The sequence below is a fragment of the Macaca thibetana genome, chromosome 12 (genome assembly GCF_024542745.1).
Source record: "Macaca thibetana thibetana isolate TM-01 chromosome 12, ASM2454274v1, whole genome shotgun sequence".
Taxonomy (NCBI): domain Eukaryota; kingdom Metazoa; phylum Chordata; class Mammalia; order Primates; family Cercopithecidae; genus Macaca; species Macaca thibetana.
This window is the reverse complement of record NC_065589.1, coordinates 80,813,890-80,835,987: the sequence shown is the minus strand read 5'-3', so window position 1 is coordinate 80,835,987 and position 22,098 is coordinate 80,813,890. Positions and strand designations below refer to the sequence as shown.

General features: G+C 37.9%; 1 protein-coding gene across 3 annotated transcripts in view; it reads right to left on the bottom strand.

Annotated features, from left to right (window-relative positions):
* Positions 1 to 7,654: 7,654 nt before the first annotated feature.
* FAP (fibroblast activation protein alpha) overlaps positions 7,655 to 22,098 on the bottom strand; it is a 71,763-nt gene continuing 57,319 nt past the window's right edge. For all 3 annotated transcript variants that reach the window (XM_050752270.1, XM_050752271.1, XM_050752272.1), the window contains 6 exons: positions 20,315 to 20,369; positions 11,808 to 11,907; positions 10,685 to 10,749; positions 10,111 to 10,183; positions 9,775 to 9,848; positions 7,655 to 8,042 (listed from right to left, as the gene is read on the bottom strand). In XM_050752270.1, the coding sequence (XP_050608227.1) occupies positions 7,941 to 8,042; positions 9,775 to 9,848; positions 10,111 to 10,183; positions 10,685 to 10,749; positions 11,808 to 11,907; positions 20,315 to 20,369 (469 nt within the window). In that variant the 3' untranslated portion in view covers positions 7,655 to 7,940. The remainder of the gene's footprint in view (positions 8,043 to 9,774; positions 9,849 to 10,110; positions 10,184 to 10,684; positions 10,750 to 11,807; positions 11,908 to 20,314; positions 20,370 to 22,098) is intronic.

Sequence of the window (22,098 nt, the reverse complement as noted above, 5' to 3'; positions counted from 1 at the left end):
AATTGGCATACAGGGAGTAATTGAATTGACCTGGATCTATGGAATCTTAGGTGAGTACTATAACTTACACCTTATTTTCCTAGTCAGAAATACATATATTTTAATTTCTAATTTACAGAGTTTCAAAAATTAAATGGAAGAATATATACGGAGCACCGGTATACAATTCACATCCAAAAGAAAGCAATCAAATTATTCCTTAAAATAGAAATTGATACCCAAAGCCCAAATCTGGCACGCAGATGAGTTTCCTTTACTCATAAATTAGTTGTCAAGGGTTCAAAATTGAGAGGGAATTTACATTTAAAACTCCAGTTTTCCGGTTTCTCTCGACAAAAATCACAATGTCTGGCAACACCATATTTCCAATGGCAGCAGTTTGAGTCAGTAGTTGTTATCCCTTTAGTGCAGTCACCAGCTCATTAGAGTCCCAGCCTTATTTTACCAGGAACCTCCTTGACCCCTTTCTTGGTTTGCTTCATTTGTTCTGATCACCTGCCTGAACTCAGTAGTTCTTGAGATTGGAAACTCTACTCCAAGACTCCTGTTACATTTATCCAATACAAGATTTTCAGCTATCAACTTAACTCATATAAAATAAGTTTTATGAAATAAGATGTTGGATGGTGATGGTGATGGCAATCCCTTTGAAAATGTTATTGCCGGGCATGGTAGCTCACTCCTGTAATCCCAGCACTTTGGAGGCTGAGGCAGGTGGCTCATTTGAGGTCAGGAGATCAAAACCATCCTGGCCAACGTGGTGAAACCCCGTCTCTACTAAAAATACAAAAATTAGCTTGCCGTGGTGGTGGGTGCCTGTAATCCCAGCTACTTGGGAGGCTGAGGCAGGAGAATTGCTTGAACCTGGGAGGCGGAGGTTGCAGTGCGCCGAGATCGTGCCATTTCACTCCAGCCTGGGTGATGAGAGCAAAACTCTGTCTCAAAAATAAAATAAAATAAAATAAAATAAAATTTTATCATATGACCATCAAACAAGATGCCATGGTGGGTCCCTGCCCTCACTTTTACTGCCTAAGTAGTTAGAGACCACACTCCAACCTCAGTGTTTCTAAGGGATCTATGGTTGCCATCCAACCAAATATTTCCCACTCCAACCCCATAAATATGGCCTAAAAAGAGACCCATGAGACCTCCATATTGAGAGAAACCACTGTAATCCCAGTGGATGTTGAGATCCAGGAGAGAAAATAGTAAATGAAAACACAGGACTGACTCCTATTATTTAACTGACAGGCCTCCAGTTGTGGAAGATGATTTAGGGATCAGGAATTGTTTTGCAGTATGCCCTAAAGGGACAGAGAAGAATTCTTAGGGCTTGCAAAATGTGATTTGAAAGCCATAGATCTAGCCCAGTATCTGTGGTATACAGGGAGTAATTGAATCTCAGGAAGAGAAGGAGCTTGCCCGAATTACAAGAATTAGAACTCAGTTCTCTTGAATCTGTTTGGCAACTTTGCAGGCACACAGGACTACATTCAGTTGCATCAATGGGATACTAGGAAGTTCAGTTCACCCATGTTGAATGATCAACTAAAAAATATGATCTAAAATGCACAACCTTTACAAGAGACATTTCACTGATTTATTTTTCATGACTCCAAGTTTACAATCTGAATTTAAAAGAACCAACTTTTCAAACCAACCAGACTTTCAGGGTTTGAACATATAATTTGATCATGAGACAGAAACAGAATAAGCATGGGTATCCTTGTTTTATAATGTAAAAAAAATCACTAGTACTTGAAACATACTTATTAAGTAAAATATATTTTTAAAAACTAGTGCTGTTTTTTAAATAAAAGCTGCTAGAGTAATCAATCACATTCCAGATATTTATTTGTCATTTTCCAGCCTGAACATTTGTGCCAAACTTCCTCAGCCTGCAGTGTCCCGGTGGTGATTCATCTAGAGGCAGCAAGTATCTAAGTTAGGACAGTGAAGTAGGCTGTGTTTCCATTTCCTAATCCAAATTATTTTTGTTTCAAAGACTAACTTCTTTTAGATCTCTGGCTAAAATTCATGTCCTCCCTAACCTTATTCTCCTGACCGGGACACCTGCTGCTCAGGGATTTTTCTTTCTCTTTGCTTTGAGGAGGACAACAGCAAGTTCCTATTATATACTAAGTTCCAGAAAGGGCATGATCTGTACCCACTGTCAGATTGCACATCAGGATTCCAGTTTCATGGGCTCTCTCATCCACAGAATGTGAGGATACATTCAGCAAATACTGACTTAGGTCCTCCTACGTTATTCCAGGTACTGTCTAGGAGACAGAGAGGTGAAAAAAAAATAGACAAGCTCTCTGCTCAGAGGGGGCTTGTACATGAATGGAGAATCGGAACAACCAGCATAAACATAAATCAAAGAATTTCTGATGCTTCTAAGTGCTGTCAAGGAAACAAGATTAAATAATGTGATTGGAAGTCTCTGACTGTGGCAGAAGCAATATGAAATCCAATGATCAGGGAAATTCCCCCTGAGACAATGACACCTGAGCTGAAACCAAATGAGAAGGAGACAGCCAAGTGAAAAACTGAGAAAAGATGTTCTAGACCCTGGCACAGAAATAAGTTTGGTCCACACAAAATCCACAGAGGAGACCAGGGTGACTGGAGTTTTGTAGGTGATGAGAGAGCAGTGGAGACAGGGCCAGAGAGGACGGCCACTGTGGTGCTTTGCAGTCTTCACAGGAAGGTGGGTAAATTTACTGCCCATGTCCTTCAACTACACATTACCCTGGCTGTTTGTCTTTCTCAAAGGTGTTTCAATCACTGCTATCAAATATTAGACTCCTTAGACAGGTGTTGAGTGAGATACAAGGATGAACAACTCATTTAAGATAAGTACCAAGGAAGATGAGCTTCCTTGGATATGCACGACTTCAATATTGGTTATTCCTAAAAGGCGACCTTGTTTTAGAAATAAAGACTCATAAAAAACATAAAATAAAGATTCATGTATAAATGATCAAGGACACTTATACTACATTCTCTGGTATGGGAAAGAAACTATTGGCTTCTGACTGAGGCTATTAATTTCTTGAGAATTAGTTCATTGAAAATAACCATTAAAAAGTAGTTCATTTTATGCATCTAACAAACACCTACAAAAGACCTACTATGTGTCAGATACTGCTCTACAAATGATAACTATTTGAAAACAACAATCAATTCCATGGGGTAAGAACTGTTATTATCTCAATTTTACATATGAGGAAACTGAAACAGAGAGAATTTATGAAAATTTATCAAAGTTGCATAGCTTATGTATTACTGAACTGGGATTCAAACCAGATAGATTCACTTTAACCTCCATTCCCTTACCCACTACAGTGCTGTCCCTAAAATGCGCTGTCGTGAACATGTTCTGTTTACAAGATTGACAAGTGAGCTATGTTGTGTTTCATTTGAAAGAAAGAGATTTATAACATTGCAAAGTATTGCCTTAATCTTCCGAAGGAAATTAGAGAGCAGCATTGTTTCCTGTGGGTGTACAAAGCACTTGTATATATGTTAAAGCATCTTCACTTTTTAATGATCATTTCTCAAATTTGGAAATTTCGTGTAGTACCAGTGGGGTATAAGGAAATTTCATCACATATCTATAATGTTCTGTTGTGTTCATGGATATCTAAAAGGATGTTTCAATAAGAAGCCTAATTTTCCAAATGGGTAGTAGTTTTTTAACATACAAATCACTTCTTAATATTCTACTGTTTCATTATGACACTTATTTCAAAAATTCACCTTCTGTAGCATTGACAAAAGTTCCTGGCCCTAAAAATTAATGGCTAGCAAAGATGTTCCTATCTTTGTTTGTCAACAGATAGTACATATGAAAGAAGGAAGATGAGTTGTCAAGCCATCGTGGCATGACCTTACCTTGATTGTACCTCTCTCTTGTTCACACAATACTGATTCTCTATAACCACAGAGCAAAGGATGGAGTGCTATACCAACGAGTATCTGTTAAAACATATACTGTCAATACAATGTTTTAAGTAAGTAAAAAATGGAGTATTAATTAGAAACCAATGGAATAAAATCAGACTGCTCTAGCTTGCCAAAGATGTTACCTGTGTGTCAAAAGAAGTGTTTATGACCAGCATGTTAGTATTGCATGCCAGTAATCTGAGCAGGTGGTCATTAGAGGCTTATGCTAGAAGCCAGATCGTTTTCCCCATGAATAGCTTGGTAAGGTCTAAGCACTTATTTCTTCCTGAATTAAAAATTATTCCACTTCAAATTGCCAAGGTACCTGTCCATAATGCCAAGGAAGTGTTTTAGCAGTTCCCCTTCACAGACTGAGAATGATTTACTGCGTTCAGAATTTTTCAATCTGTTTTATTGGATAAACTCAAAATATCTGCTTTATTGGATAAATTCAAAATCTCTGTTAGGTGCCTTCTTTCTTCTTTACAAACAGCATAATTGAAAGCATTGTTTTGGTAGAATCTTCTCAGAAGACCACATTATCACCATTTAAATTAGCCCCAATTCATTTTACATTTGCTTATTTTACTGTTAACTTTCCCAGAACTATTTTTTTTTTTACAATTAGAACATCTGAATTTTAATTACATTACCATCAAGAAGCTCATTAAAGTCACTTAATTGGCAACATTTCCAAAAAAACCTTAGCTGGGTTTAATATATTTTAAAGAGTTACTGTCAAAGTATAATTTCACCATTACAAACAGCTTGGCAACAACATTTGCATAAAGATCTGTCAGTTTCTGAAAAATGCTCAAATGTTGGGAAAATCAGATTCGTTAAGTCGCCTTTACTGAAACAGTCTAGAAATGGAGAAACTGTCATATATATTCATCTTTGTAACCCCTGAAGTACCCAGAATACTACTGTGCACAGCATAGGTAGTCAATAAATGTTTTCTTAAGGAAATAAGTAATGCATCTTATAAATAAGGGAAGGTTTTTTTTTTTTTTTTTTTAAAAAAAAAAACATTTAAAACTCCAATAAAAGTTCTCTCATTTGTGTTAAATTTAACCAAATACTCAATTGCTTGCTCCTTTTTATCTTATTTACTCTAAGAAATATTAGATGCTCATCTAGAATTTTGAAACCTTTAAAAATAGCCCTCAGGCCAGCCTTATGGGACTAAAAAATGAAATAATGTTTAGAAATTAATTGTTTTATGACTTCCCTCTTGCACTAGATTTTTTTTGGGGGAGAGTTCTTACCTACAGTACCTAAAATAGTGGCCTGCAATTGCAGTCACCGAATGAATGAATGAATGAATGAATGAATGAAAATCTTGTTTGTCGAATGTGAAGGATGATTATACTTTGCAGCTTTAATTAGGTTATTGGGATACCCCCTTTCCCATGTGTCATATCCAAGAATAAAATGTGGTAAATGATAATTATTATTATACTCCAGCCTCTTATAGACAGAAAAGGCAAGATATTTTTAAATCTTTCTTTTAGTTTGGCATTTTCTACTTAAAATCTCTCCCTTTTGTACTTCATGTACCTTTTATCTTTCTAGCCAAAATAAGAATCTAATAAAGCTGCATGAAAGATGAACACTTAAAAGATTGCCATGCAAGTTGCTGCCTTGCTCTTACTACATCCTCAAAGTCTTGCACAGTGTTTGATATACAGTCAGACTCAGTAAATGTTTGTTGAATGAATGAATGAATAAATAACTGAAAACATATTTAGAGTTTTGAGGAAGTCCTGGGAGATTCTACCTGAGGGGGTCAGGGAAGGCTTCATCAACAGTAAGTAGAAAACCTGAATCATCCATGAACACAAAGTCTTTCATTAATTCAACAATTGGTGACTTTCTGTGATATGCCACATTTCAAGACAAGGGCGGTGAAGATTTCTCCAGGGTAGCATTAGGAAGATTTTCTCTAAGGTAGCACTAAGGTGTTCAGCAGCACTTTCTGTGATGATGAAAATGTTCTACATTGACATTGTCCAGTATAGTGCTGACTAACCATGTGGCTACTGAGCAGGGAAATGTGGCAAGTGGGACTGAAGAGATGAACTGTAGTTTTATCTAATTTTAATCTAACAGTCTATAGAAGCTGGTGTCAGGAGAAGGGTTTGGAAAACATGCATGGGGACAGATTGTCAAGGGCTCTCTCTGTCACGCTGATTTTGAATATTGTTTTGTAGACAATGGAGAATCACCAAAGGGTTCTAAGTGGGAAAATGGCACTATTAATTTTGTCTCAGCAGTTCCCTCTGTGGCAGTGGGAGCAAAGGCCTGAGACTGGAGACCACTTACTGCACATTGATATTAGAATCCAGTTTTGCAAAGTTCACAAAGGCAGAAAATAAGTTGGAGAAATAGGATTTTTGTTCTTTCTATTTGCAATGACCGTGTGGTATCCCTAGATAGAGTATTAGACAATGACTGGTTGTTTTTCTCTCCCTAGATGGAGAGAGTGAATGATGAGAAAACTATGAGAAAATCTCTTGGGCTTGCTTCAGAGGCTGCTCTGTGCAGAACAGAGAGGGAGGTGGTAGCTTACTCTGATCCTGAGGGCAACAGCCATTGCATGGAGGAAGAAAAGAGGGGCTGTGGCCAGTCGTGAACCTGGGAAGGTGTTGTCCAGAATTCCTGACCACCACAAAACGTCCCTTCCTGATGTGTGAGGTGGAGCTATGTGGCCTGAGTTGGGGGCAATGGTTTCAGAAAGCTGAAGTGGAAAGAATGCTAGATTGGGAAAAGTCAGAAAACTCTAGAGAAGACTGTTTGTGCTCTTTGTGGTCTTCCTGCTGCAATGTTCCAGGCCAGGATTGATTCTTCTGGCTATAAGGCATGAGGGGATTCAACCTGCAACTGGAAAGAAAGTATCAAGCTAGGGATGGGGAGAAATTACCCAGGGCAATCCAGTGCTGGGGATCACACAATGAAAAGTCCCTTAGACAGCAGTGTGGTGGATACTTCCAACATTCATTCAATAAATATCTTCTGGTGACCTGGTATGGATCTTTTAATTCTGAGGCAGTCACAGAGATGGCAGGTCACTGGTAGTTTCTAAATGTAGGTGGTAGTAATTGGCAATGCGTTGCTTTAGGACTGTAGGCATTACAGCTATTTTTTTTCAATATGAACTTTATAATGTAGAACTAAAACCCCAGAAAAACCTCATAGATATAAAATTTTCCTCTCTAGCCATTGATGTCCATTTTATTGATTGATTGATTGATTTTTGTTTGGTTTGATTTGGTTATGGGTTAGCAATCTGAAAGCAGTTACCATTACTAATTCTAAAAATGGATTCAAAATAGGAACACTTCCAAATTAGAAGCATTTTTTTAAAAGGAGCCTGAATTCAAAAGTCTGACTTTATCTTTATCAAATGCTTTTGGCAATGTTGAAGAAATCTTCTGGGAGAAATGAAATAAACATTTCTTGGAGGGACAGCATAGAGTGCAAACATCTCAAACGTGATTCACTTGCATTTTCTGAACAATGCTTTTGCCTACTCTGAGCTGTTGGTTCCAGTATTTGGAGTTCTCATGACAGAAATCCAGAACTGCTTCTAGATTCTTCTCCTCCACGACCACCCTAATATTCATGCCCTTGCTTTGCACAAACACTTCTTTCTGTGATAGAACCTGGAACCTGAAATCAGTGAATACAGACAGCACAATAGCCCTTGAACTTCTGACTTTATTATTTTTCTTTAAATGAACAGGTGATAAAACACTGTGTCCAAAGCAAAATGCATGACTCCCTTTTCTTTCACAGAGTACCAGAAAATGTAAACAATATTTATCATGAACTTTTTAGTCCTCATCATTTTTTTACCAGCCTTCAGAACAGCATTCATTTGTTTATACCAGCATTTTACAACATAAAAAATAAAACAAGCAAATCGTCTGAGGGATTTATATAAAGTTTTCAGATTCTGATACAGGCTTGCATCTGCATCGTTTTTAGTCCGACAAAGAAAAACACTGCTTTAGAAAGTGGGTCATGTGGGTGTATAAGTGGTTCGTGGACAGGCCGGATAAGCCGTGGTTCTGGTCAGAGTACCACTGAAACACAAAGAAAGAATCTTGTTTTATTCTTGCAGTCACAAAATGCATTTAGCTTGGACTTTTTTGTGTTCTTAGGACCTGATAATCTTTCTATTATGGGGAAATTCTATCTAAGAACACTCGAATAAATAAAATAGCTTACATGTAAATATTTACAGCAGGAAGAGCTTTCGTTAACCTCCACTACTGTTTCACATGCTTTAAACATATTTTAGATCTCAGTGGCTGAGATCTCACATCATCCAGCATCCTGGAAGATCAGGATCAGGAATCAGAGTTACCAGAAGTGATGCACTGAGTCTGTTACTTTGCTTCTTTGGAGTTTGGTTTCTTCATTTGAAAAACAAAGGGGTTGGAGCTGATTTTCCCTAAGATTCCTTGTAGCTCAAAAATTCCATGAGGCTTTCAACTTGTGAATCTAATTCGTCTCTGTTGCAGAAAATCCACAATATAATGTATTCACATATAGCCATAAATACCATTTATAGGAGTTAAAAATAGCATTTTAAAAAGTGAAAGATAGTATTATAACTTTAAACTTCACTCTTGGAGAGATGCCACTAACATTATTGCTTTCACTGAATAAAGGTAGCAGTGGTCACCATGTAATAACATATATATTTACTAAGTTGAATTTACTTTGGGGATCACAATAAAAAAGGTCAGAAAAAACTCACCTCACTCTTTGTATGTTTTTAAACATTTGATATATAATAGTTGTATTATCTTTTGGGTGTACAGTGATATTTTGATAGCTGAATACAATGTGTAATGATCAAATCACGATAACTGAAATACCCATCACCTCAAACAAATTTTGTTTATGTTGGGAAAATTATAATTCTTCTCTTCCAGCTATTTTGAATTATACAATCAATTATGATTGACCATAATTTCCCTACTGAACTTTCAAATACTAGAACTTATTTTTTTCTATCTAACTGTCTTTTGTACCCCTCAACCGCCTTCTCCTTATACCCCCTCCCCCATTTCCTTCCTAGCCAGTACATTTTTTTAAACAAATGTTGAAAAGATGGGGGTTTCCTTTTCGGGGTTCTTGTTCAACTCAAGCAACTGAGGGAGCATTTGTGAGAGGAAAAGGTAGCTACCAAGAATGCCCCCTCCCCCAACTTTGGCTTTCACCTTATTTTCTTTTCTGGTTCCATTTTTCATTCCTCATGAAACCTGGATTTTACATTTAGCTCATTCATTCATTCACTCAGTAAGAAGCTGAGCATCTGTGATAGGCCAGGTGTATGCCAGGGGATGAGAATACATAGGTGAAAAGTCCTCTAACCCCAAATGGAGCCATATGATTTCAGGGAGCCTTGTAGGTTTGTGATGACATTCTGCAGCTGCTTCTTCCTGAACAAACAGCATCTTTTAGCTGCTTAAGGATGCTCAGGTTTTGCAGGGACTCTAAACATATAGCTGCTTATTCACATAGGATTTCAGAACTACTGAATGTTTGAACTAGAAGATCATTTAATCTTGTGAACTCCTTTATTTTACATGACTCAACTGGGAACACGAGAGGTGATCTGGTTTGCCTTGGGTCCTTCAGGAGTTAAAGAAAGATCCAAGATTCATTTGCTAATGTTCTGCCTACTCTATCCTGCAGTCTCTTTGTCAGATTTTACTTTAAAAGTTAAAAAAAATAAAAATATGAACCCCTCCTTTTAGCTTGAGGGTCTAAGGCCATGAACAAGAGTAAAACAAAATTATGTACCATTGCCTGGAAATCCACTTGTGCATTAACCAGAGCTTTAGCAATCTGTGCTGAGTTTTGAAAGTGCACATTATCTGCAACAAAGAGAGAGAGTTAAAGTGCGGCTAAATACCAGAAAGCATAGAGTGACAATGTACTGCCTGGAAATGAACACCAACAATTATCTAGTCATGCATTTGACATTGTCAGCAGTGAGGAATCACACTCAGATATGGAAATGTCCCTGACTCTTAGGTACTGACCCTGAGCATAGGCATAGGAGGATGCTTAATGTTTCTTAAACAAAGTGATGCTGGCTCAGTATTTTTATGTGTAAGAGTCTTGCTTAAACCTCACCATCTGCTGTTCCGTGGATGAGAAGATAGTCTACATTTCTGAAATATTCTGCTCTTGCCATCACAGTTGAATTCTGGAAAAGAGAAAAAAATTAACATTTTAGTTGCTGCAAGTTCTAATAGAAAACTAGCTAAATCATTGTGCAATGGACTTAGCACCAATACTGAAATTATGTATTGCTTTGCTTGATAAATATTTAAGAGTCAGAGCAACACATTTTCATCATCATTTGCATTACTTCCATCTGATTCTTAGTTTGAAAAACTGAAAGTTTATGTGTCATATGTTACATATGAGTGAGACCTTAGGCATAAATGATGCCCGCTCAAGCTGTGTAGGGGTTGGGGGTGGGGAGGAAGATTGAGAAAAGAGAGGTTAGGGAAGGGAGGATGGGAAAAGCAAGAACAGAATCCAAAAGGAGTAAAACCCTTTCTAATGAAGGGTTTTGCAATTAACAAAAGATTATATTTGCTTGGGGACCCAGAATTAAAACTCTAAACTCTGAACTACGGCTTTTAAATTATTTAGCATATTAGAAATTAATTAATAACCTAAATAAAATGGAAACACTTACTTTGTAGTGCTCAAGATTATCATCCTTTGTGGGAAGACCCATGAATCTTTCTGTGTAGACAGACGCTATAAAATATATAAGAATATACATTGTTTGCATGTGATGCATGTCATTTCATTAACCAACAAGACCTTCTAGTTTAATAACTGTTTCTCAATTTTCCCATCCTGAGCTCTTGAGGTAAATTCTTGCTTTACTTGGCTGTAATGGTTGGTCTCAAAGAATATGTATAATCTCTGCAATTTGCCTCAACAGAGCTGGAGAAGTACGAAGGAAGAGATTATGGAAACAGGAGCATCTAAATATTTTCTTTCTATGACTAGTCTTAATATTTTTCACTTCTATCCTCCTAGGAAGAATGTTGAAGTAGGAATGACCTGTAGAATGGTCTCAATATATTTTAAAGGAAATCACAAAACAAGCCATCTTTAGGACTTTTACTGGTGTCTTATTTCATCTGGAATGAAAATATGTTCCCCAAATCCATCCCCCCTATACACATACATAGATGCACACACTTTTTTTCTTAATCAAGATCCCCTACAAGTCACAATTGTTTTATATCTACCCCAATACAGAGGAGAGAATCCGATGAAGCTAATTTTTGTATAATTATTAGAGTTCCTTCCAAATAATCATCCTGCATTGATGTAATGATAAAAATAGGAGCACACAGGAGTATTTCTCCAACAAACTTTTTGTTTCTTTGATTTCTGGGGCAACAGAGCTGGCAATTGCTAACTGTGGCATGGAGGTGAATTGCTTGGCCTCTGGCCTGACTGTGCAGAAGATGTGCTTAAAAGTCAATTATGCTGTAGCTGTGTGCCTGCAAAAACAGAGTTAGCTCTGATTTTAAAGATTTGGTTCGGCAGGGGCTCAAGGTTTCTGGGAGAAAATAAGATATAGTGGATTATGGAAGAAGAGCTTTTCCTCACTCTTGAGGTTTCTTCAATTGTTACAGTATGTTTATATAAATGATATAAACAACTTTGTTTATAAATTATATTTTCCCCAGTGATGCTGGGGTGAATTTTACTGCATAATCCATTTTTCTAGCAACATCAAATGTACAGTAATTACGTGTTAAATGCTTTCACGGTAACATTCATGAATGTTTCCATACCGTAATATTCCCAGCTGGAGACTGGAGCCACTGCTATCCCACATTTGAAAAGACCAGTTCCAGATGCAAGGGCCAGTGATGAAACGTATCCTCCATAGGACTGTAGAGACATTGTTATGAGTCAGACTCAGATTTACTTTCATAAGCTTTCCTCCATGTGTTTATAGCAACTCTACTCACAATCCGGACTGAAGGGAGCTGGAGAATGTGGCTAAGGGTGGATTACACGTCTATCTTGCATCCTCAGCAGCAAGCTCCAGATAAATGACCAGACATAATGATCGTTTCATCCCTAATGCATTAGAAATACTTGGTGTGCTGATCATAACAGACCCTCTTAAAACATGGTAGGAGCAGTTTAAGAGATAGAATTTCAATTTTTTTTTTTGCAAAAAACTTCTTTTTTTCTCTATATCTTTCCAACTAGGACTGTGCTGGAACAAAAACAGGATTTTACTTGAAAGAGATGACTTGAAAGAGATGCACAGAAAAAAAAATTACCAAAATTTAAATGTAAGATACGTCCTTGCAGTTTGCAAAAGTCCTGTGAGGCAGAACATGTATCTATGTATTTACTTATTTATTTTCACAACAGAATACCAAAGGAAGGCCATAAGAACTTTTTGGATAATTTAAGACATGGCCATAGTTTGTGTATGACGTAGTGGTACATATTCTGTTTTAAGGATTTCTGACACAGCAGCTCAAAGGAGGAAAAGTCATCGGTGTCTTTAAAAACCTTATACTTCTTCCTGCAAATTTAAGGAAAAGGAAATAAATACAAAGCAGGATGCAATTTGCAGAGTCAGGAGTAGGTTTAGCTCTCATAGATTTCCTTCTCCAAGGAATCAAGAGGTGATTCAGAAATGGGATCCTGTTAAGAGAAAGAGATCTCTGACCATGTCATTTGGAAATTTGAACATTTTCTTAAATATGAAGAAATGAACAGGGCATCCAAATAAAGTTGCATTGCCTCGTGAGAAGCAAATTTGGTCTGTACAAACATGCTGTGAGAGAGGTGCTTCTCCTGGGAACGTGGACTAAGCAGTTGTCTGGGACATGGACCAAAAAAAAATGTGTGCACTAGATGAGGAAGTGATTCTCTGTGTTTATTCTTGCCCTGATGCAAGAACGTCTCTAAAAATCATAAGGGGACAGCGTGACTCTCCAGCTAAAGCCAAACCGCGTTTTTAGGACCTTATGACCACAGATTTCTGGGAATCACTTCCCTCAGATCAGGACAGATCATATCATCTTTACCAGAGAAAGTCATTCTTTAGATAGGGAGAATGAGTGAGTGTGTGTGTGTGAGAGAGAGAGATGTAGACAGACATGGTGCTGGTAATAGGTCAGTGGTAGGGGTCTATTTTTGATTCATGAAATGCATGGAATGGGAGAATCAGCTAAACAATCTTGCTGAATCTAACAGTTAAATGAAGAATTCTCAAACTAATTTACAGTTTTATGTTTTTAGCTCTGGGGAATTTTATTGAAGACCTTTAGCTACAAAACACAGAATAAAAGAGGGAGCTCCGATTGTACCATGGCCTCTTTTCATTATACTTGGAGGAGAATTGAACCATGTTTTAACAGGGAAAAAGTATATTTTAAAAACAGAAGATACATTTGGGTTTGAAAATCCTTATTGCAAGTGAAAATTCTCTGTCTGGTTTAAACTTTCACTTATAATTTTAAAAATGACTTGTTTTGATTAGCAGGTTTGGAGCAACTCCTGCTGAAATGGGAGGGCTTTCCTTCCTTCTTAATTTCAAGTTCAAATGAGAGCAGAGTAAGCCAGAGACCTTTAGAAAAAAAGTATTATCATTTATGGTTTTATTGGCAAAGTGTGTTTACTGCAAATAAAAATACTGGTTCCTGCTTCTCCTTTCCTATGCCCCAGAGCAGGAAATAAAGTGAGACCTGAGATTAAAATAAAAGCCTTTGCATATCATGAAAAGGTTTTTGAATATTTCTGTTGAAAATCTTAGGAATTATTAATCTGTATCTATTCAGTGATTGGGTGAGAGTGTTGTATTTAAACAAAACTTTCCTGTTTTCAGAATGAATACAAATTTTCTCTGGGAATTTGTAAGAGCAAAAGCGACTGTATCAGCAGCACAACAAAAGAAGGTGTACTTTAAATTCTCGGGCAGCTTGGAAAAGCTATTCCTATTGTAGAAAGGAAGAGGGGGAAAAAAGAAAACCCGAGTTGACTTTTTCCTGCCCCCCCTCCATGAGTGGGGCTCCCAGGCAGAGTGGGTGGCTGTTGCAAGAAAAGAACCCACAGAGCAGATTGGCCATGAGAATTCTGGAATTTTGTCCTTTGCACTTAGACGCCTTGCCATTTTGTTTAAATGAAGGATATCTTTAAAAACATTCTTAGAAGGGCACAGGATTTTGAAGGAAGGTTTACGAAATACTCTTATTTGAGGCATAATGCACACTGGAACATTTTACCTATAGGCAATAATAATAACTCGCTAACATTTATGTGGTCAGGGTTATTGCAATGGCCTTTATGGTCTCACACAATCTGTCTCCCTTCTCCCACCTCATTTCTCCCCTTCCTTTCCCTTCCCCTTGCTCACTGGCTCTCTTGATGTTCTTTGAACTCTCCAAGCATGCTCTGGCCTCAGGACGTTTGCAAATGCTGTGACCTTCTGCCTGGAATGTTCTTTCCACAGACACTGGCATGCCTCACTTCCTCTCCTCTTCAAAGTCAAATGTCACCTCAAATGAGCCTTCTTTGCCGTTTTGATTTAAAATTGTACCAACTTGCACCATTCCTCTTTCTTGTTTTGTCTTTTTCCATAGCGCTTAATGCCATTAAACACTCTCTATATTTTACATATTTATCTTGTTTATTGTCTTACTCCCCAACCATTCCCAACTCTGTAAGGGTAGATATTTTTGTCTGTCTTGTCAATGAATGTATGCTTGGCACTGAAAATATAGCCTGACACACAATAGGAATGGAATAAATATTTGTTGAGTATATGACTTTGCTATTACTATGTCTAATCCTCACAGTGTCTTGGTGAGGAAATTACTGCTGCATTTCACAATGAGGAAACTGAGGCTCAGAGTAAACTTATAGTGGCTATGGAGTCAGTAAGCAGCAGAGCTGGGACTCAAACCCAGGACACTTGACTCACCAACCCATGCCCCTTCCTCTGTATCCCTATACTTAGGGCAACCTCTTTTGGGGAAACTGTAAGTTCAGAGTCTAATATAGTCTCATTAGAGGTGCATTTGTCCTACTTTTACATCGTTGATCACACATAGCAATTCAAATTACTTATAATTAGTCACTGGGAGAGAAAGGAACTAAGATTAAATCATGAACTAATGCTTATTCAACACCACCTGGCTAGGCCTATATTAACAAAGCGAAGCCCAGAAATGAGGCTGTTATTCTAATAATTTAGGCAAAACCCTCGCTGCTCTTCAATTGTCAGAATAATTGTGTTGAGTTTTCACTGCATATCAGGGTTTTGCAACTCTGACACTATTGACAGTTTGGGATGGATAATTCTTTGTTATAGGGGGCTGTCCTGTGTATTGTGGGATGTTTAACAGCATCCCTGGCCTCTACCCACTAGATGCCAGTAGCACTCCCCCCGCGTGACAATTAAAAATGCCTCCAGACGTTGTCAAATGTCCCAAGGAGCAAAATCGTCCTGGTTAACAACCACTGTCATAAACTGATACTTCTTAGGCACTGTGGTGGGCACATAGTGAATATTTATCAAGGAGCTAAAACCAGGGCTAGTGGGCTTTGTTTTATGCGAGCCAGAAAATGAAAGGGAAAGATAAAAAGGTTTCTTCCCCATTTCTTGAACTCGATAATGGAGAGTAATGTGGGATTTGGAGCTTATTGATCAATCGACTTCAAAAAATATTGTTGGGTATGACGTATTTCCCAAACCACTATACTGTCTAATACTTCACAGAAACACATATATTCTTCCCTAATACAAAACGCAGTAAGAGCTAAGTAACCCTTACGGTAGTTTTCAATGTCTTTCTCCTTTCCATCTCCAATTTGCCATAGGTCCCTGCTTATTATATTGTATAAGAGCACACAGAGATATAACCTCTTCCAACTGCTACTTCACTGACTAATTTAGGCCTTTAATACCTGTCCCTGGTATTACTGCTCTTCTAGCCCCTTGGCCCATCCTCTTCCCACATCTCAGATTATCCTCCACTTTGCAGCCAAGATTATCTTTCTAAGGCACCAATACCTCGCCCTATTGACTTCAAGAGCACTTAAAAAGTTGATGTCCATAGAAAACATTGTCAATATGTGTTCTGGGATGGTGGAGGAATAAGGAATTATGGAATCAAATACTTTTTGGTAATACTGTGTTAAACAAAACTTGACAGTATTTTTTACTAGTTTTTCTAGAGCCTATATACACTGTTACATAGAATTCATGATTTGCCAAAGTATTAGACTATAGAACATTTTCCTGAAAAATCTCCTGGTACTAGTGGGATACATTTGAGGGGAGACATTGATTTATAGGATTAAAGTCAGTTTAAACAACATCATAGATGCTTGATGTGGCCAGGCATTGTGCTAAACAAGCACAATTCTAACTCTGCGCTCAGAAAGAAAGCAAAAATGAGACACAGTCCATTCCTTTGATGAACTTACATTCTTATGGGAGAAACGAACAGACAGACAAGATACAACATAGTAATTCCTGTAAGAGAAATACAAAGAGCTTCTGGAACACAAAGAAAATAATATCTGAGTTGAATCTTAAAGAGCAAGCGTGAGTTATCCATTTGGGAGTGAGGAAAACGTGGGGAATGGAAGACAAGAATGGACACTACAGATGCGAGAAACAGCATGTACAAAATGTGGGAACGAGGAAGCACGGATATAATTTTTCTTTTTTTTTTTGAAATGGAGTCGTGCTCTGTTGCCCAGGCTGGAGTGCAATGGTACGATCTCGGCTCACTGCAACCTCTACCTCCTGGGTTCAAGTAATTCTCCTGCCTCAGCCTCCTGAGTAGCTGGGATTACAGGTGCATGCTACCACAACTGACTAATTTTTGTATTTTTAGTAGAGACGAGGTTTCACCATGTTTGTCAGGCTGGTCTCGAACTCCTGATCTCATGATCCACCTGCCTCGGCCTCACAAAGTACTGGGATTACAGGCATGAGCCACCGCTCCCAGCCATAATTTAAATTACTTAAGGTACAGGGAAAAGCAGCACGAGATGAGATTGGAAGATAAGCTGGAGTCAGATTGCCAAAGGCCTTGCATGCCATGAAAGGTATCTGGGCTTTGTGTTGCAGGCAATGCAGAGTCCTATAAAATACATAAGCAGAAAAGCCACACAGTAAAAATTATTTTGGAATGATAACTTCATTAACCACATTGGAGCTTGTGAGGCCAAAGCAGGAAGACAGGTAAGAAGCAATTAGAATAGTTAAATTGAAGCATGCAACCTGTGCTCCATGGACCCAAACATCAGCATCACCTGGGGTCTTGCTGGAAACGCAGACTCTCGGACCCCACCCCAGAAGCACAGACTCAGAATCTCTAGTGTCTTAACAAGCTCTCCAGGTGATGTTTGTGCAAGCTAACGTTTGAGAATTTCTGGCTTAAATTACAAATGAAGAAACTCAAACTAAGGCAGTGTCAGTAGGGATGATGAGAACAGACTTTGATGTTTAAAGGTAGAATTGACAGAACTTATTAATCAATGGAATGTTGAAGTCAGGAACAGGGGGAGGTTGAAAACAGCTCTGAGGTTTCTAATTTGGGTGAATAAGTGTGTGGAGAAGCCTTAATGAAGATTAAGACTTGTTTTAAAATAGGCCTTAACAAGTTTACCTTAGGCATAAGTTGAGGACCATATGAGACATGTGGGAGAGATAATCAGCAGGCATTTGAAACACGAAGCACAGAAGAGAGGTGTGTGCTGGTGCCAGGGATCTGGAAGTCGTCATCATCTTTGACACCACAAGCGTTTGCAGAAGGAAAGGAAGACTAATGAGGGTCAAGGTGAGATCCAGACCCAGAAAAACACCAATATTTAAATAATAAATGGAGGCTGGTGCCATAGCTCATGCCTGTAATCAAAGCATTTTGGGAGGCCAAGGTGGGTGAATTGCTTGAGCCTAGGGATTTAAGACCAGCCTGGGCAACATGACAAAACCTTGTCTCAAAAACGAAAAAAGGAGTATCAGCCAGATGTGGTGGCATGTGCCTGTAATCCCAGCTACTCGGGAGGCTGAGGCAGGAGAATCGCTTGAACCTGGGAGGTAGAGGTTGCAGTGAGCCGAGATCGCACCACTGCACTCCAGCCTGGACAACAGAGAGCAATTCCGTCTCAAAAACGAAAAAAGGAAAAAAAAAAAAAGGTATAACAACCATAGAGGCACAGAAGAACAAAGAGAAAGGTGTCACAGGCATGCACAAAGCCCCCTCTCCTTTAGGTGGCCTAAGAGACTGTGTATTGTCTGTGTACTTACTTATTCAGACTCATTTCCTGTAATTTCCTCAAGATACTTTAGACTTTCAAAGTTTCAGGCATCCCTGGCCAGCTCAGTCTCCCCGTGTGCACCATGCTCTTTAACTCAGGTCCTGGGCAATGTGGTTTTCACTCTGCCTGGAATGCTCCGTTCCTCAGCTATCTTCACCAATCTCAAATGCTAACTTATTTTGGAATCCTCCCTTAGCTCCCACAGCCATAATTATCCACTCTTGTCCCCCTGTACTCCACAGCAAGTTGCATCTCTCTTAACACTTGGAACATTGCTGAGCCATTGCTTATTTTGTTGTCTGTTTCCCCCACAAGAGGGCCAGGACTATGACTTACTCATCTTTTCATCCCTTAAGGAACCTAGTAGAAGACCTTGTAAAAAATGTACTATGTAGATGAAAGAATGAACAAGTCAGTGATTAGACAGATGGATTAATAAACATGTCTTAAACCTGAACAGCTGATTTTAAAACCCAGTATAGTATTAATGTCTTTATCCACACACTAGTTCCTTCTGCTCAGATGTTATATCACGTGGCAGCCCATTTCTTACTTTCTTTGCTCAGACTTGCTCTCAGAGTCGACCTTATAGTCATCACCATGTTGGAAAGTAAGCAATTGAGGGGTGGGGGTTTTAATGTACTATTTCAGTGGCATTTGCCCAACTAGATGCAGTGAGAATCTATTATTGAAGAATTTCAGGCTGATAGGGATATATTTTTGGGTGATGAGTGGGTTTTTAGAAAATCATCCCACGTAGATGGTTTTCTACCAAACTAATACCTAGAATGTTCTATAAATAAAATAAAAAGTTCTACTTTATGGTTATTTCAAAGCCTGCAGCAAAAGCAAAGTCCAACTCTAAGAGAAATGTTAATGATTATATGTACATGTTCAACTTAAAATTAGAATCTTTCAAGGATTTGCTTTAGGAAACCATTTATAAAAATGGATGATAGGGAAGGTATTATCTGGAATATTTCACTATAGAAATATTTCATTTATTTCTACTCATTTGAATTTCATTCTGTTTAGATATTTAACATTTGATAGTTTTAAGAAGGACCAAATGGCATGAAGTAACAACTTTCTTCAAATTCCTAACAGCTCTTCATCTGGTCACTGAGCTGAGTGGAGCTGAATCCTGCAGATTCCCTTCAATATTGGGTTTCATTCCCTTCTTCTCGTGCAGGCCGCTCTCAGAGAAAACAGCCAAGAAAAACAACCCAGGCACAAATGGCTGCAAATTGACTTGCAAATGTACAAATTCAGACCAAAAAGTGAAACAGGAAATCTTCTTTGAAGGGTAATTATCATAATTTATAATGGGCAAATTTAAACTCTTTCCAATATTTCTCTAAACTTTCCAGTGACTTCATTGCCCGTAAGTGATAAGTTTTGCCACTTCCTTGAAATGTGTATTTTCAAAATATGTACAGCTCCTCAAATGTGAAAAGTTATCTTCATGACCTATAATTAAGAAACTAAATAGTACTTTTCTCCAGTTAGTACAAATGAGCATTCGGTCTAGTAAAATAATTTGATTGCCAAATAAAAAGAAACAAAATTAAACAGCTAAGATATGACTGCTAGGCTAGGTACTAAGGAATTTATATTCTGAAAGTCCCTGTGATTTCAAATTGTAGCTCCGATTTTTATAAAATAGAAATATAAAATAAAAGATATATATTTAACTTTAAAATAACGAAGGAAATTCACCCTCTGATGGATATGGTTCAGTTCAGTATGCTATAATCTAGTAACAAAGACTTAAGTAAAAATATGTTAATTATGAGTTAACTTACTGTACAGAAAGAAAAGGAACAAACACTTAAAACCACCATTTTGAAGCCCAGATTATCCAAACTGACTGTTTCCATTGACAGATTAAATTATGTTGCAACATTAACATTTCATGAGAAACCTTCTAAACGAACACTTTAGAAAATGATGATTGCTGAACTGAATAACAGGCATAAAAAAATATAAAACAACTCACCCAGCCCCATATGGCTATTCTTTTTTCATCAATGAAACCCATTTCTATGAATTTTCTAAAGTAAAAGAAACAAATTTTTAGAATGTTAAGTGTGTACACATGACATTTACTTCATTACACAAGCATATTTAATCCAAAGATTTAATAGAAACGCTACATTTTCTTTGTTTAAACACATGCATAATAAGGCTGCATTTACAAATAATTAAAATAATATTATCATGTTTTCTGCTAAGAGATAAAAGGATTCTCTTACACTCTATCGTACAGTTATTGAGTGGTAATCTCAGAGCGATAAGGCCTTGTATTCTAATCGTGGGGGCATACCTGAGACTCAGAGAGGCCAAGATACGGGGTCATAGTGACACAAGAAGTAGCAGTACCATCGAGCAGGACCAAATTTCCAAATCCCCAGCCATCGGAAAGAAGGATTTTGTTCTTGCTGCTTTAAATTATATTAATTTCTTATCATATTGTTTGTTGAGTTGTTACTGATAATCACCACTTCATTTTGAGTGACACTTGAGAGAAATACACAACTCTCTTCCATTTCATATTTAGGCATCCTCAATTCATCTTGCATGGGGTCATTACATGTGTCTTTTAGAATATGGAAATAATTCCTTTGTAGCTCCATCCCAGAAGAACATTCATTTGAAAACTATTTTGATAATAACTCTTTCCTTAGGAGCAAGGGGCTACACTGAAGGACAACCTTTAAAAAGTCATGGGAAACCCTCAAAATTGAGGGTTTCAAGCTAATTTCTAACATGCTCCCCTGAGGGCTAGTGTTCTAGAGCAATTGTGATTTATCTGCGGATTGATTTCATAAAAACTCAAGAAAATCTCAGAGAAACAGAAGCCGGAGTGGAATGTAGCAAACTGTATCAGCCATTGCAGTAAACACTGTATGCAACAGTAACAGGAAGGAGGGGAGAAGACCAAAGGGAGACATATAGTCCCAGAAAAATACTATCTTCTTGTTCCATTCAAGTACTGTTAATGACCTTCCTCATCAGTTCTTCTCTGGAAGTAGAACTGAGTGATTTTCATTACTTGAATAATGTAGTTTCTTAAAGGGATTTCACAGCAACCATTTCGCTCTTGCATTGATTCAACATGCACGTTTCCGATGCACAGAGGAGTTGGGCAAATGCCCGGGACAAACAGATGGGAAGAGGCCCCGTTAGTCACAGCTTACCCGACACTGATTCTGAAGGACACTGAGGAGTCTACAGAGAAGAAATGCAGTAGCAAATGGAAAGTTGCTACCTGTGTGGATGCTGCTCATGGTATGGAAGAGAAAATGTGCAGCAAATTGTGACACTTGAGCAATTCTTGCACAAACTTCAAAAACCAAATGAAAGAAGAGAAGGTTCACTTTCTCGTTAAAAAAAAAAAAATCTTGCTACTAGGGCTTGAAGACAGTTCTGAGAAATAAAGTCAATTGTGATTTTATGATCTCCCAGAAGCTAGCAATCATACCGCCTTACATCTGGGGTAAAAAGCAAATAACAGGTGATACATGGGAACAGGAAACTCTTAACAGCTCTCTTCCTAGGTTTATTCTGAAAGGATGACATTTACAGGAAAGGGTAGTGCAATAGTTAACATGGAAATGAAACATTAACACTGAATGTGGCAGGACTAGGTTAAAGGTTAGCTAGATAATCTCAGCACTTCCAGACCAATGAGGCACTATAAAATTCACCTTCAAATTATGAAGAGTTTCCCAGAGGGTTGTAAATACTGTTGATAATGTGGTTATATCAACAAAATGTCAG